A 15,038-nucleotide genomic window follows, 5' to 3' on the forward strand; every position below is an offset into this window, starting at 1 on the left:
TTTTAATTATAAAAATTTATATGTTTTAATAGAATAATTATAAAATTAAATTTTATTAAGTTTTTCGAGTACTTGCATTTTTTCATATAAAGCATCAAAATCCTCGTATTTTACATATTCAGATGGAATAATTTTATGTGTAGTATTAATTATAGGAGTATTTGTAGATATAATGGATAAACTCTTATAGTTTTAAGTTTTAGAAATATTAATATTATTAAACTTACAGTTGATCTTCCCTTAATTTTTTCTTTTTTTCTTTTTTCAGAAGGATCATCTTTTAATAAATCAGCTAAATAATCAATATTTGTAGTGTTGACATCGTATTTTCCTTCCATAATAGCCAAATTTTCATAGCCAAATTCTTTAATTTTTTTCTCAATATTACGTGTATTAGAAAAATCATGTTCATCTAATTTTTTCATATGTTTTTGACACTCTAAAAGCCATATAGAAGAGACAATTTTATATTTTTTAATAAAAATATCTGTTTGTTCATTTATATTTAAGAAATATTCATCGCAAATTATATGAGTAACAGAATCATCTAATTTTCTAGATATTTTGGCGCCTAATTTTCTCGCTAGAATTAACATTTCATTTTTAACATTCTAAATAAAGTTATAAATATACGATTATCCAAGTATATTACCGTTTCTTTTACACTATAGAAATATAGGGTAAACCCAGCTAATATTTTGGATTGATCATCATGATTATCATAATTAATGGTTTCTATTTCAAACATTTAGTTTCAATTATATAGATAAATAAATATATATATATCACCATGTAATCGATTTTTCAATTCATTTTTTTTTTCCCATTCATCAAAATTAATAACTTTTCCTTGTCTCACAACTTCCCATAACCAATCTTGAGATACTATTCTTATATTCCAGTCTTTTGCCTTTATATATTTTTTACTTTTTTCTGAATTAATATTATATATAAGTAAGTTTCTTTTTTTATTAAGACTTTCATAATAATTTGCACCTATTTATATTTACTTTTCCATAAAATAATCTCAAAAATATAATAAAATACCTAATAACACAATGAGTTTACTAATATGCATCAAATCTATTCCAGAAAATCCAGTAAGACATATTGAAAAATCTTTCATATCTTTATAGGATTAGAAAAAGATGATTTAATAAAACAATTCACCTTCTAATGGAAAATTACAAGGTAAAGGAGAGCAAAGAAGATGTTCAGATGGATCGATGAATTTTTTGTCGTGTAAACATCTTTCAATCCACCATTCTGTAACAAAGATTCCCCTGGGAATATCTATAAACTTAGATTTTGGAAGGTCATGAGAAACAATTATATATATATGAACAGATGCATTAGGAAAATCTTGAAGCGTTTTACACCATGTACCATCATGTGATTCAATTATGTTTTGAAGAATTCCTGTCTTTTCATAACATTAGAAATATTTATTATAAAGGATAAAAAACCTTTCTATCATCAAAAGCCCATGCATAAAAATATAAACCCCAAAACATCCCATTCACTTTACTGCTTTCCGTCTCTGGGGTCGTATAAATGGGTATAAAATCATTGTTATCTTTAAAAGTATTACTTTCCAATTGGCTACCCTCATTTACTATATTATCCCAGACTTGACGACTAATATCAAGCTTGGTTTTTTTAATTTTCCTCTTCAAAGATATCTGTTTATCTTCATCATTTTCATTTTCTTGCACAGAGAACCATGCACCTTTTCCAACTTCATTAGGTGCCATATGAACGTCAAATAAACGCTCTTCCAGACAGGCTCCTCGTTCAATACTTTGCCAAAACCATTTCGGCGTAATAATGTTAATCCCCCATTTAACACCAAATTCATACTTTTTTCCAGATGGATCACCCGTTATTAAATGTGTAGTATCTCTCGTCAAATCGGGCGTATATTTTCCTCCCAAACTTGTAACTTTTCGCTCTATCTCTTCCTTCTGTTCTACAGGAATATTTGTTACACAAATTAACAAATTATAAAATGGAGGAAGAATATATCTTTTTTCGTACTTTTATATCTTAAAAAACAATATTAGATTATCCAATTTACCTCCAAAAGATCAATATCATCTCCCTTCAACCATTGTTTATATATATCAAAAATCCAGTCAATATGCATAATTTTCACATCTACCCGATACATTGCAACATACTTTTTCATTAGAACATGAAGATATTCATATGACACTCTACTTTGTACTTTTGTGTATTTAATTTACCCGCAATCAAGTGTGTCACTTGAGATGTTAAATCTTGCACATAAATTGCACCTAAACCCATAACTTTTAAAGCTAATTCCACCTAAATAATCCATAAACATTCATATTGACCCTAATCCATTGGATATACTCTAATTTCAGACAGAACTGATGTACAACATATAACAAAACCAGAGAGCGGCTTTAACCCTTCATTAAGCTGATCTGACATCTTTAAAAAACAATTAATATCCAGTCTATATATTTGTCTATCTTAATAGATAAGCTGTTAAACCAAATTCCAAGATCTCAAGACATTCATGAGTTTAAAACTAATTTCAGAAAAAAAACCTAAATAGCTGACGTTAAGACCAGTCGTCATTTAAATATATATATCAAGATAATTCTGAAAAAGAAAAATAAATAGAAATAGAAGTAAATGTTTGTAAGAAACCTATTTTTTGAATATGAATATGAAAAAAATGTAATATAAGACTTGTACATATAAAATCAATATTTAACGATATATTAACGAGTTATATTTATTTTAATCAGAAACATCATTATTTAAAGGATCAGTTGTTGTATCTTGTGCTTAATAAAAAGGTTAGGAAAAGGGTTAATTTATAAATGAATACTTACAGGTAGTATTATCTACATGATTGGAAGTATTTTTAGATGAAGCAGAAGGTTTTTTCGACGGTTTATCCATAAGTTCTGAAGCAAATTCTTCGATACTACGATTTAATACATCCTTTTAAAGGTTATGATTAAGAAAAAAAAAAAAAAAATTAATAATTTACCTCTAAAGCATTAGCATCGTCATAAATCATAGAACCCTCTTCATTATATGTTCGTGCATTCTCAAACATTTGGTGAAAATCAGCTTTGAAATCATCAAGTGAAGTATAATACGAGTTATCGAGACGTTTCTTTATTTTATTTAAGGCAATAGGATTTTTTATCAATATATAATAATCTGGATAAATTCGTTTGTTAGGCAATTCCAAAAACATTTCGGATCTAGAATGATTGGTTTCAGAATCCACAGATGAAATAATAGCATCATAGCATTTTTGAAATATATCTTTTAGAGATTTATCTGAATTTGATAAATCAGCAGAATTTTTGTTTTTGGTTTTTTGAGACTAGAGATAATAAAATTAGAACATAATAAATTAAAAAAAAAAAATCCAAAATTTACTTTGTCTTGAGAACTAGAAATAACTTTTTGACGTTTTCGTCGCTCGTCATCATTAGAATTAGTAGAATTTATTCTTAACCGACCACGTTTACGTTTAACTACATCGCCTCCTGAAGCAGAACCATTTGATGAATTAGACGTTAATTTTCGTTTTTTCAATTTATTTTCCAAGCGTCTCGCAGCCTTTTCACGCCTTTTCTGCTTTACCTCTTCAAGACTAAGTTCATCATTATCAATAGCCTAAGAAAGATTAATACAAATAGTCTTAATAATTTAACAATAAAAACCTCTAGCCATTGTTCCTCCGTAAGATCATCGTCATAATGGATTTGAACACGTTCACGAGCACCCCTACCAGTTACAGATAATACTTCATCCGGCTCAGGACATTCTTCTTTTGTATAAACATCAGGAAGTTCATCTTCAGTCATTAAACGTTCTAGTTTTTTTCCAGGCCCATACGGCGATTCTAAACGTAATCTTTCATCCATTTCACGAAAAATAGAAAGCTCTTCATCATTTCGAGCAATTATTTCATTCAATTCATCATCGTCAAATGTTTCATTCTCCTCACCACCATCAGCATTATCATCATTCTCTGTTTCCAACAAAGATCTCAAAAAAGCTTCCCTTTCTTCTGCAGTAGACTTGTTATCAAATTTTCCCGCTTGAATAACTTTTCCATCAATATCGAGCTTATACTGAGCTCTTGCCAAAATATTTTCTTCAACTGATTTTTCCGTAATCAGTCGTAATATTCGTACTTCTTTTGTTTGTCCTATACGATGAGCACGATCTTGAGCTTGAAGATCTTGATGAGGATTCTATTTTATTAGATCAAAATAAAACATTAAAAACCTTACCCAATCAGAATCAAAAATAATAACAGTGTCAGCACTTTGTAAATTAAGACCTAAACCACCTGCACGAGTACTCAATAAAAATATAAAAATATCAGAGTCTTCATGATTAAATTCCTTCATTGCAGCAGAACGATCATCTGCTTTAGTAGAACCATCTAATCGTAAGTACTTATACCCTTTGAAATGCAAATAATCTTCCATAATGTTCATAATAGTAGTCATTTGAAAAAAAATTAACACCTAATATATATTTTTAAAATAAAAAAAAAAGCTAAAACTCTTAAATACCCTATGTCCTGTTTTAAAAAACTTTGGCAAAACTCTATCTAAAAACTCGAATTTGCCTGAAACTCTCCAAAGATTATCATCACTAACTCTTTCCGGGTTAACAATATTTTCAACTTCTTCAAAAACGTAAGGATGATTGCATATTTTACGAAGCTGCATAACAATGTTTTGCAAACCTTTACGACTAAAAAAGAATCAATCATATATTATATGGATATTTTTAAAAATTACCCTTTTTCCCCAGAATTAACGTATAACATCCCATTTCTTCTCATTTGAGAATACAATTTACTTTGAAGAGCAGAAAACTTGCATTTAATAACTCTTTCAACCTTATCGGGTAACTCTGATTCAACATCTTTTTTAAGACGTCGCAACAAAAATGGTCGTAAAACTTTATGTAATCTACGAATAACCAAAATAGACTCTTCTTCAGACAATTCTATTTTATCTTGACCACCTGTATTTGCAAACGGTGTATTGAACCATTCATCAAAACTTTTTACTGAATTAAAAATTTTTGGTAAAACAAAATTTAATAAAGCCCAAAGTTCAGGAAGATTATTCTAAACATATCAACCATTTTTTACTCTCCAAAATATTAAATTGAGTTACCTGCAAAGGTGTACCCGTAAGAATCAATCGATATTTTGATGAATAATAAGTGGTTAAGGTATAACTAAGTTTAGACTGTGTATTTTTCATACGATGCCCTTCATCAACAATCATATAAACCCATTTAATTTTTCCAAGTACAGGCCTATCCTTTATAACATATTCATATGTGGTTAGAAGAACTTGAAAATTTCCTTGTCGAATTTGATGTTGAATATGTTTTCGAATAAGCGGTGGTCCTTTATAAACAATTTTTGAAACAGAAGGGGCCCATTTTTCAAACTCCAAGGTCCAATTCGTCAACGTTCTAAAAAATAATTAAAAAAAAAGATGAAAAGGATAAATATATGTTAAAAATACGAAAGAGGTACAATAACCAAAAACGGTCCGTTTTGTCTTTTCCTTTCTATGAGAAATGCAATAAGAGATATCGTTTGAATCGTTTTTCCAAGACCCATTTCATCTGCAAGAATCCCATTAAGCCTATTATTATACAAAGAAACCATCCATTGAAGTCCTTTAAGCTGATATTCCTTTAAATTTCCACCCAGCAATAACGATGGCTGTTCAATAATGGCTTCTTTTATCCTATGAGCAACATTATAATAATCGATCTTTTTATCATCATCATCATCATCATCATCTTGATTCGCTAAATCAAGGTCATCATGACTAAATTCATTTTGTTGAACTTTAACCGCCTGGGCAAGCGATTCCAAATATGCATTGGTTTGCTTTAACAAATGAGTTATACGTGTATCTTTCGCTTGATCAAGCAATTTAAGGTATGCCTCTTCATCATCCGCTTTAAGCGCTTGAAGACGCTGCTTTGCCGTTCGTTCCAATCGCCTAGATTCCTCCTTTTCAATATACGAATGATACGCAAGTACAGATCGACCAAGCTTAAAGATCTTTGCTTGCAAAGATCTTTGTCGTTGTATAACATCATACCCGTGAGAACAAATACCTTGGAGATAGCTTACTTGCTTCTGCTTTTGTATTTGCTCTTTATTCGTCCTATGCTGTCTTTCTAAGGCCTCAGTAAGACGGCATTCTTTAAGAGACCTCTTTTTCATTCTTCTAAACGCCGCTCTATCAGCGGATGCCGTCAATGTATTAAAATGAGCCATTGAATAAATAATTTCATCCCGTAATATTCTTTGTTTCTCAAGTAATCTTAACGATTTCAATTCAATCAATGCTTTCAATTTTAACCTGCTTGAAGGATTCAAATTCTCAAAATTATGATTCCTTTTCCCCGTATTCGTAACATATATATCTTCAAGAGTGCCAGGAAAATTTTCCAATTCAGAAATCCTTTTCGCCATTCGATGTGCAATCGCTTGTTTTCTTTCTTGCGATACTTTTTTTGGATCAATTCCACTTGGCATTAAACCCGGTATTAAAATTCTACGATGCATCCCTTCTTGATTAAATAATGTAGATAACCCTAATGTCTTATTTCCTTTCATACCCATCGAATCACGTTCTACCATATCTATCGATTCTAAATCTTGTATTTTTTCTTTTAAATCTTCTATTTGATTAAGACTTTCTCCCTCTTCTAAAACACCAAAATTCATCGCAATAGCTTGGTTTGTTTGAGATACCGAAAAATCCGAGGGTTTTTTCACAAAAAGTGCTTGTTGAATATTCTCCGGTACCGGTAAGTTTCTCGATATTAATTTAAATGCTAAAATCTGGTTCCTCAACGTCGTTAATTGTTCCGGCGTAAATGTATTCTGTGTTAATCCCGCCAAAACATCCTCTTTTTCTGTATCTTGTCCTTCTTCTTTTTTATCCATCCCCGTCTCCGGTGTCTTTCGTTCCTCTGATTTTCTCGTCGATTGAACCGGTTTCACATTCTGATGGCGAACATGTTGAGCCTGCTGAATCGCCTTAAGAATAATAGACAATTGAGAGAATTCAAGATTAGTAGCCTCCGTTGCACCTTGATTCCTCAACATTTGCCATCGCTATTTACATGGTTAATCACCATGCATACATCACGCATATATCACGCATATATCACGCATATATTCCACAAAACTCACCCAATACATGCTCTGAATGCTCTCCCGAGTCAATCCAAGAGGTACTGAACTTCCATCTCTCATTTTTTATTCAATTTTTCTTTAATCTTCCTTTTGCCCTTAACTTACGAAATAGCTATAATAAACAAGGCCTTTTCAATTCAATACTTTGATCTTCAAAATAAATAACTTCTTACCCCTTAAAAACAGTTTGTCCCCTCTAATAATAGTAAATACAACGCCTTTTAGCCTTGTAAAATGGCTGGATTAAGGCGAAATCAATTCAACTTGTATTATCGTCGAGAGAAAGCTGTCCGTGAAATGAAAAAGGGAACAGGACACCCATGTGTTCTGTTGCGATATAGAAACGATATCATCAAGAGAGGAAGTGGAAGGAGGAAGGAGAGAAGGAGGTTACTATGGTAACCGAAGGTTGCTACGGTAACGTCGAGGTTGGTAGGGAGTTAGGAGGAGGGTGGTAGGAGGTTACTATGGTAACTATGCGGTAACTATGGTAACGGTGCAGTAACTATGGTAACTACGACGTCACTATAGTAACTGCTTGATTAAGGTTTATTAAATGTTAATTAAATATAAGAAATAATATTTTTAAAAATAAAAGCTAAAGAAAAATATACAAAAGTATTTGTAGATAAAAGAATAATGTATATAACTTATATTTTACAATGTATTAATTGAGGGATTGTTTAAAGATTTAGACATATATGGACCTAGTAAAATAAGATAATAAGAAAAAAAATATGTAAAAAAAAGTACCATCCAAAACATAACCTAAGCGAGAATAATAAGATCTAACACCTATGCCTGAAATGACAGAAATTTTTTGACTTCCATGTTCATATTTTGCAATACGTTCAGCTTGTTCCATTAAAAGCATACCAAAACCTTGATGTTGAAATTTTTTTGGATCTTTATCATGAATGGGTACAGCAGAACCGTAAACATGAAGTTCACGTATAATTGAAGTTGGACAAGTACGAAATTCAGGTCGATAAGTTGTTGCAGGAGAACAACGACGTAAACGAAGCAATCCAATTAAAATATCATGTTGAGGATCTTCATAGCTTAAAAATGTTTCCCAACCACCATTGGCCATATAATCTCTTCTTAAAAATTCAATTTGATCTGGACGAACTTTATGATGAATTTCTTGCATACCAACTTCTCGTGAACGAATATCTCTGCAAGTCCATCCCAAATGTTTCATACGACTAAGTGCCAATTCCCGTAAATTCCCATTTTCAACACCAGAAGAAACAAGAGGCATAGGTATATCCCTTTGAATACGATAAATACGAGTCCATGGAGGTACCATGGCTAAAATATTAGCTATTAAATCCACCAAAACATTTGGGGTATAATTTTTATATCTTCCAGTACGCCAAAGCTCATATAATCCTTTATTATAAATAATAATATAATGATATAATATTAAAATTCCTACCTGTTCCTCTAATTACTAAAGTAGGATATATTTTAAGCCCATCAGTTCTAAATGCAGAATTCTCAAAGTATTCCTAAGCAATAAATTAAAATGAATTGTCTTATAGGTAAAAAAAATACTTTAAATTGGTAAAGATCCCTTTCTATACCTACATTCGGTAGATCTGGCATCATATGAGACACAACTTTAAATCCTGCATCTTTTGCTAAACAAAATGTTTCACAAACAGCTTTAACTGTATGTCCTCGATTAGTATCTCTTGCAACATCTTCATATACACTTTGAACACCAATTTCTAAACGAGTACAACCATAACGCAACATTGAACTAACAAAATTAATTAATTAAAAGACAAAATACTTTTAATTCAAACTCAAGATGTGGTTCTAAACAATAATCCGGTCTCGTTTCAATCGTAATACCTATACATTTTGTTTTCGAGTGCTCTGAAAATCTATCCCCTTATTTAACCATAATTATAACACCATACAAACTAACTTAACCGCTTCATCTACATCATGTGTCGTATGTCCTGATAACGCATTATGTAAATTAGAAATAAACCAATCTCTATATGTTTCCGGTAATGACATAAATGTTCCACCCATAATAATATATTCCACCTTATCAACCGCATGTCCTAATGATCTCAATTGCTCAATTCGTCCTCTTGCTTGCTCATACGGATCATATCTTGCACGAATCGCTCTCATACTAGTAGGTTCATATCCCGTATATGATTGTGATGAATATTCAAAATCAGAATCCGGCCCCCCTGGACAATACCTATTATTCTATAAATCATTTTTCATTCATTATTATCTCCCTCCTACACACATATATTTCCTGTCATAGCTATATGTGGACATCTTGCTCATCAAAAAAAATGTATAAAAATACTCCTTTTCACATACCGGTGAGGTTTAGACATCACTGCAATAGGTGCTACACCGCTAGCTGTACGAACCGGCTTTGCTTTTAACTTTGATACTAGATATGGCTTATAAAATTCCGGGATCGCTGAAATAATATCCATCAACCGAGGCTGACTTGATAACTTATATCTTCTACAGACATCATGTTTGATTGCATTAAGGTTCACATTATTATATTCTCCTGATTCATAGATACGTATTAATTTTCCTACTATTTCACCACATGCTTTAACTATTTTTTCTGCCTCCGTACACTTTCCAATCTCATTTTCTATATTAAATCTTTCTAAATACATGGTTTATCTTCATTTAGCTGTATTTTTATGATTTTCATAAAATCTCTAATTATAAGCCCATTTATTAACCTTTTTTACCGGAAAAATCGTAAAAAATTAACCAATTTTTAATAAAAAGGTAAGAATTTAGATTATTTTTTAATAAATTTCTTAAGAAACTAGTAAAAAACGGATGAATTTCTTAACAAATGTTAACAATTGTTAACATTTGTTGAATTTTCTTAATAAATTTGTTAAAATCAGAGTTAAAAATAAATAGATTTAAGAACGAACATGTTAATATTAGTGTAAGAGGAGGGAAAATAAGGGAAAATTCTTAAAAAATCTAGGAAAATAGAGTAATCAAGGGTATTTATTGATAATAAGGATCAATAGAGTGCATGTTTAATGATTTAAAAGAAAGAAATGGCCAATATTATTAAAAATATACAAAGTTACATAAATAAAAAAGAAGATATATATAAGGATTTAGAGGAAAAAAAGGAGTTTTATGATGAAAAAGACAAGGGAAATGGTGTAGAATATCATACAGAGTCGGGAGAAGGATCAGGGAAATTTTTAGGGAGTAAACCAATGGTTGATCGAATGACTAAAAATTTGAAATTTACTAATATATATAATAATGATGAGAAATATGTCCAGGAAACAAGTCTTGATAGTGAGAATTATCTTATAATTTCAGGGATGGATATTAGTAAAATAAAGAAATTTATATATTATATAATTTGTACGATGTCGGGGGGATTTATATATTTGATTTTATTGTGGATGCCGCAATGGAAAGCACGATTTATATTTAAACGATCACCATTAAGCAATTGTGAATGGGTTGCAATTGAGGTTAGGGCATTTCATGATTTAAAGCTAAAAAAATAATGATAAAAGAATAAATATAAGGAAATTAGTATATTAAAGGTTAAAAAAAAGAAACATGGTAAGCATATATTTTCGATTTATGAAGGGTTTCAAGATGTATATGATAAATTTCAAAATGAAGAGGAAAAGATTGAGAAGCCTTATGTAAGATATATCGATTATTGTTATATTCGTATTATTTATTCACTGGAACAACAAAAGTTTCTACCATCTTATACATGGAAAGATCCTCGTCGTATACTTTCTATTGAAGATATTTCCAAAGGATTAACTACAGATATAAAAAATAACAGAGAAATTATTTTTGGGAAAAATATTATAGATATAGAAGAAAAGTCGGTTATTAAATTATTAGTGACAGAGGTACGTAGTGACAGAGATAATTGAATACAGAAATATTGATATAATTGTTTAGATTCTTCATTATTTTTATATTTTTCAAATATTTTCTATAATATTGTGGATGTTTGATGACTATTATTATTATGCATCATGTATCCTTATTATTACAACTGTAAATATTGTGATTACTTTAGTAAAAACTAGAAAGGTAATTTCCTTGATTATTTCACTTGTTTATAATAAACTAACTATTTTCTTAGAATATAAAATCATTTCGTCTAATGTCTCGATACATAACTAATGTTAATGTTTTGCGTGACGGAACATGTAATTATTTTTTAATCAATTGAAACTTGCTAACGGTAGAGAAGGGGTTTCTCTTTTATCTTCAGAATTAGTTCCAGGTGACATTTTTGACATATCAGATCCAGAATTAACAACTCTACCATGTGATTCTATATTATTAACAGGTGATTGTATAGTAAATGAAAGTTCTCTAACTGGTGAGTTTTAATCATTTATGTTTAATAAATATTAAACTAAATAAGGCGAATCCATTCCCGTTTCTAAGATATTTGCACCAGAAAATGCTGTAAAATCGCTTCTTGAGGTAGAAACAGAAGTACCTAAAGAATTATCCAAACATTACCTTTTTTGCGGAACTAAAATTATCCAAACTCGAAAATCATATAAATATCATAAATCAAGAGCGTTAGCAGTGGTTGTAAAAACAGGATTTGATACTACAAAAGGTATTTTAATAAGATCTATACTTTCCGAAAAGCCTGCTAGTTTCAAATTTTATAAAGATTCATTGCGTTTTCTAGGAGTTATGGCAATAATTGCTTTATGCGGCTTTATTGTCAACTCTATAAGATTTGTTCAAATGGGGGTAATAATTTATTTATATTTTAATTCATGTTAATCATTATTAGATTGCATGGAATCTTATTATTCTTAGAGGTCTTGATTTAATTACAATAGTTGTTCCTCCTGCTTTACCTGCGACTTTAATAATTCAAACCAATTTTGCAGTTTCGAGACTTAAAAAACATCAGATATATTGTATTAGTCCTTCAAAGTATGTCATTTAACCTAAATATATAAAATAAATACCAATTTTAAGGGTAAATATTTCAGGGAAAATAAATGTTATGTGTTTCGATAAGACGGGGACACTAACAGAAGACGATTTTGGCGTTTTAGGAGTGAAAGTAGTAGATGATTCTACCAACAGGTTGTGATTATCGATATATTTATCTTAATTATTAAATAAATTTTATATAGGTTAGGAGAAATTCATAACAAGGCACAAACGTTAACATTTTATACATCTAATTACAATAATTTGAAACCTACTGATAAGGAAAATGCTATGCTTTATGCTATGGCAACCTGTCATTCTTTAAGACTTATAAACAATAAATTGGTTGGCGATCCTTTAGATATAAAAATGTTTAACTTCACTGAATGGATATACGAAGAAAATCAAGAACATACAGATTTAGATATTCATTTTGAAAACGTTAGAAATCAGGATGCTGTTCAAAATTCTGACGAACAAATTATATCATCTATAATTAAACCAAAAAAAGATCTTCAAATTAATGATATTAAAGATTCAAATTTTGAAGTATTTTATTTTACTAAAGTTTAATAACTAAATATTTCTAGAACATTTCTAATTTTGAATTTGGCATTATAAAATCTTTTCAATTTATCTCTCATTTACGAAGAATGAGTGTTATAGTTAAAGAATTTAATTCGACAGATATGCATGTTTATCTAAAAGGTGCACCTGAAATAATGGAAGATGTTTGTCAGAAAGATAGCTGTAATTAAGAAGATAAGTTTTCGAATTTTTTTAACATCACTTAGTTCCTGAAAATTATAATGAAGTTCTTTCTTATTATACACAGCATGGTTACAGAATAATTGCGTGTGCAACAAAAACTCTTTCTAATATATCCTGGGCTAAAGCTCAAAAAATAGGAAGAGAGAATATAGAAAAGAATTTGTTATTTCTTGGTTTCATTATTTTCGAGAATAAACTTAAGCCTGTATCGGCCGATGTTATACAAACACTTAGAAATGCTGACATAAGATCTCTTATGTGCACTGGCGACAACATTCTAACATCCATTAATGTTTCTAAAAAGTGCAATATCTTACAGCAAGATGAAGATGTATATGTTGCATCCATTCAAAGTTTTATTCTTTTTATATATATTTCAATTCATTAACATACTTTTAGGGAATATTGATTCCTCTGATGCTAAATTGCTTTGGAAAAACATAGAAGATCCAAGAATGTTATTAGACAATGAAACATTTATAGTGGCTATTTCCCATATTATTTTATTATCTAATCATATTTTAGCCTCAATATGACTCTTCTGATCTAAATGATTCTTCATATTACAAAGCTTGTACTCCAAAAAAATATTCATTAGCAATTACTGGAGATGTTTTTAAATGGATGATTCAATTTTCTCATCATTCTGTTTTAGAAAAAGCAAGTATCCAATTAAAAAATGAAAAAATCTAATATATTAGATGCTTATGAAAACTCAAATCTTTTCTCGTATGTCTCCTAGCGAAAAGAATTTATTAGTAAAAAAATTGCAATCTTTGGGTTATTGTGTAGGTTTTTGTGGCGATGGCACCAATGATTATGGTGCATTAAAGTCCGCAGATTCGGGAATTTCTTTTTCAGAAACAGAAGCATCCATTGTTTCTGCTTTTGCAAGTAAAGTCTATGATATTAGTTGTGTTTTAGATCTTATTCGGTTTGTATCACCATATAATATTATATTAATAATTAATTTCTTAGCGAGGGAAGAGCATCACTTGCTACTAGTTTTAGCTGTTTTAAATACATAGCACTTTATTCAGCCATACAATTCATGACTGTTAGTATTCTCTATTCCTCTGCATCTAATCTTGGAGATTTTCAAGTATATTTTTCTTTCCTAAAAAAAGAATACATCTAATGAGTTTAGTATTTATATATTGATTTAATACTCGTATTTCCTATTGCTATAGCGAGTAAGATTCATTTTCTATTAAATAATATTAAAAAATTTTAGTGGGAAGAACTAAAGCAAATCTTAGACTGATCAAAAAACGTCCTCCTGCAAGTTTAGTTTCTAAAAGAGTCATTGGTTCTCTTTTAGGACATATTTGTATATTACTATCTTTACAACTTACGGTATATTATCTCGTCCGTATACAAAATTGGTATATTAAAATATTATAATTCATTTCTTTAACCTTATAATCAGGTATAAAAAACCATCTCCTCTTTCCGATCTTTTTGACATTTCAAACTCTGATAACTCTTCTTTATTTTTATTTTCTTGTTATCAATATATCTTGGTTGCTCTTGTATTAAATACTGGACCTTATTGTGAACCTGTTTATCGTAACAGTATGTTTATTTTTTTTTTTCTAAAAAAAGATATTAAATACCTCTAGTAATATTCATCTTTATCGTACTCTTTTCTACAGCTACTGTCACTTATTTTCTATTTAAACCTGCAATTTGGATATACAAAATATTGGAACTTTCATATTTAAAACTCGATTTTTGTTTATTTATTCTTGGCCTTGCAATATTCAATTATACAATTTCCTGGGTCTCTGAAAAATTTATCTTTCTACCAATTGCTAGGTGTTTTACTTCAATCATAAAGATGATTTTTTTCCCACATAAAGCTAAACAAAGAAAACGATACAAAGTTATACAGGATTCATTAGGATTTTAGTATGAACCTCTTTGTTTTTTAAATTTTAATATAATATTTTTTATATATATTTATTATCTCTTCATAATTCGTTTCTTCATACACCTATATTGAACCTCTCAAAATTTATAATTTTATTAAACTACTAAT

General features: G+C 29.7%; 4 protein-coding genes across 4 annotated transcripts; 1 reads left to right on the top strand and 3 right to left on the bottom strand.

Annotated features, from left to right (window-relative positions):
• On the bottom strand, positions 1–2,503 carry T552_00683 (hypothetical protein). Its single transcript, XM_018369288.1, has 10 exons — positions 2,377–2,503; positions 2,221–2,328; positions 2,078–2,179; positions 1,467–2,036; positions 1,171–1,423; positions 1,048–1,128; positions 790–996; positions 653–735; positions 228–611; positions 1–183 (listed from the first exon to the last, which is right to left on the bottom strand). Exons 1-10 carry the CDS (start codon positions 2,455–2,457, stop codon positions 46–48), a joined length of 2,007 nt encoding a protein of 668 aa, XP_018226996.1. The 5' UTR covers positions 2,458–2,503; the 3' UTR covers positions 1–45.
• A 223-nt stretch (positions 2,504–2,726) lies between these two features.
• T552_00684 (hypothetical protein) lies at positions 2,727–7,358 on the bottom strand. The gene is made up of 11 exons (XM_018369289.1): positions 7,250–7,358; positions 5,556–7,171; positions 5,196–5,502; positions 4,812–5,146; positions 4,581–4,764; positions 4,293–4,532; positions 3,717–4,253; positions 3,430–3,669; positions 3,029–3,373; positions 2,868–2,979; positions 2,727–2,819 (listed from the first exon to the last, which is right to left on the bottom strand). Exons 1-11 carry the CDS (start codon positions 7,310–7,312, stop codon positions 2,773–2,775), a joined length of 4,026 nt encoding a protein of 1,341 aa, XP_018226997.1. The 5' UTR covers positions 7,313–7,358; the 3' UTR covers positions 2,727–2,772.
• A 505-nt stretch (positions 7,359–7,863) lies between these two features.
• On the bottom strand, positions 7,864–9,970 carry T552_00685 (elongator complex protein 3). The gene is made up of 8 exons (XM_018369290.1): positions 9,608–9,970; positions 9,527–9,562; positions 9,192–9,479; positions 9,067–9,147; positions 8,813–9,020; positions 8,694–8,766; positions 8,006–8,647; positions 7,864–7,959 (listed from the first exon to the last, which is right to left on the bottom strand). The coding sequence occupies exons 1-8, from the start codon at positions 9,922–9,924 to the stop codon at positions 7,910–7,912; spliced, it is 1,695 nt and encodes a 564-aa protein (XP_018226998.1). The 5' UTR covers positions 9,925–9,970; the 3' UTR covers positions 7,864–7,909.
• A 220-nt stretch (positions 9,971–10,190) lies between these two features.
• On the top strand, positions 10,191–14,955 carry T552_00686 (hypothetical protein). Its single transcript, XM_018369291.1, has 21 exons — positions 10,191–10,211; positions 10,254–10,272; positions 10,324–10,764; positions 10,810–11,163; positions 11,216–11,350; positions 11,403–11,469; positions 11,514–11,645; positions 11,691–12,034; positions 12,078–12,223; positions 12,269–12,379; positions 12,430–12,775; positions 12,817–12,976; positions 13,021–13,350; positions 13,397–13,479; positions 13,523–13,657; positions 13,699–13,931; positions 13,976–14,099; positions 14,145–14,190; positions 14,232–14,382; positions 14,427–14,572; positions 14,620–14,955. The coding sequence occupies exons 3-21, from the start codon at positions 10,330–10,332 to the stop codon at positions 14,907–14,909; spliced, it is 3,768 nt and encodes a 1,255-aa protein (XP_018226999.1). The 5' UTR covers positions 10,191–10,211; positions 10,254–10,272; positions 10,324–10,329; the 3' UTR covers positions 14,910–14,955.
• Positions 14,956–15,038: the final 83 nt, after the last annotated feature.

Source organism: Pneumocystis carinii, assembly GCF_001477545.1.
Source record: "Pneumocystis carinii B80 chromosome Unknown supercont1.3, whole genome shotgun sequence".
Classification (NCBI taxonomy): Eukaryota; Fungi; Ascomycota; class Pneumocystomycetes; order Pneumocystales; family Pneumocystaceae; genus Pneumocystis; species Pneumocystis carinii.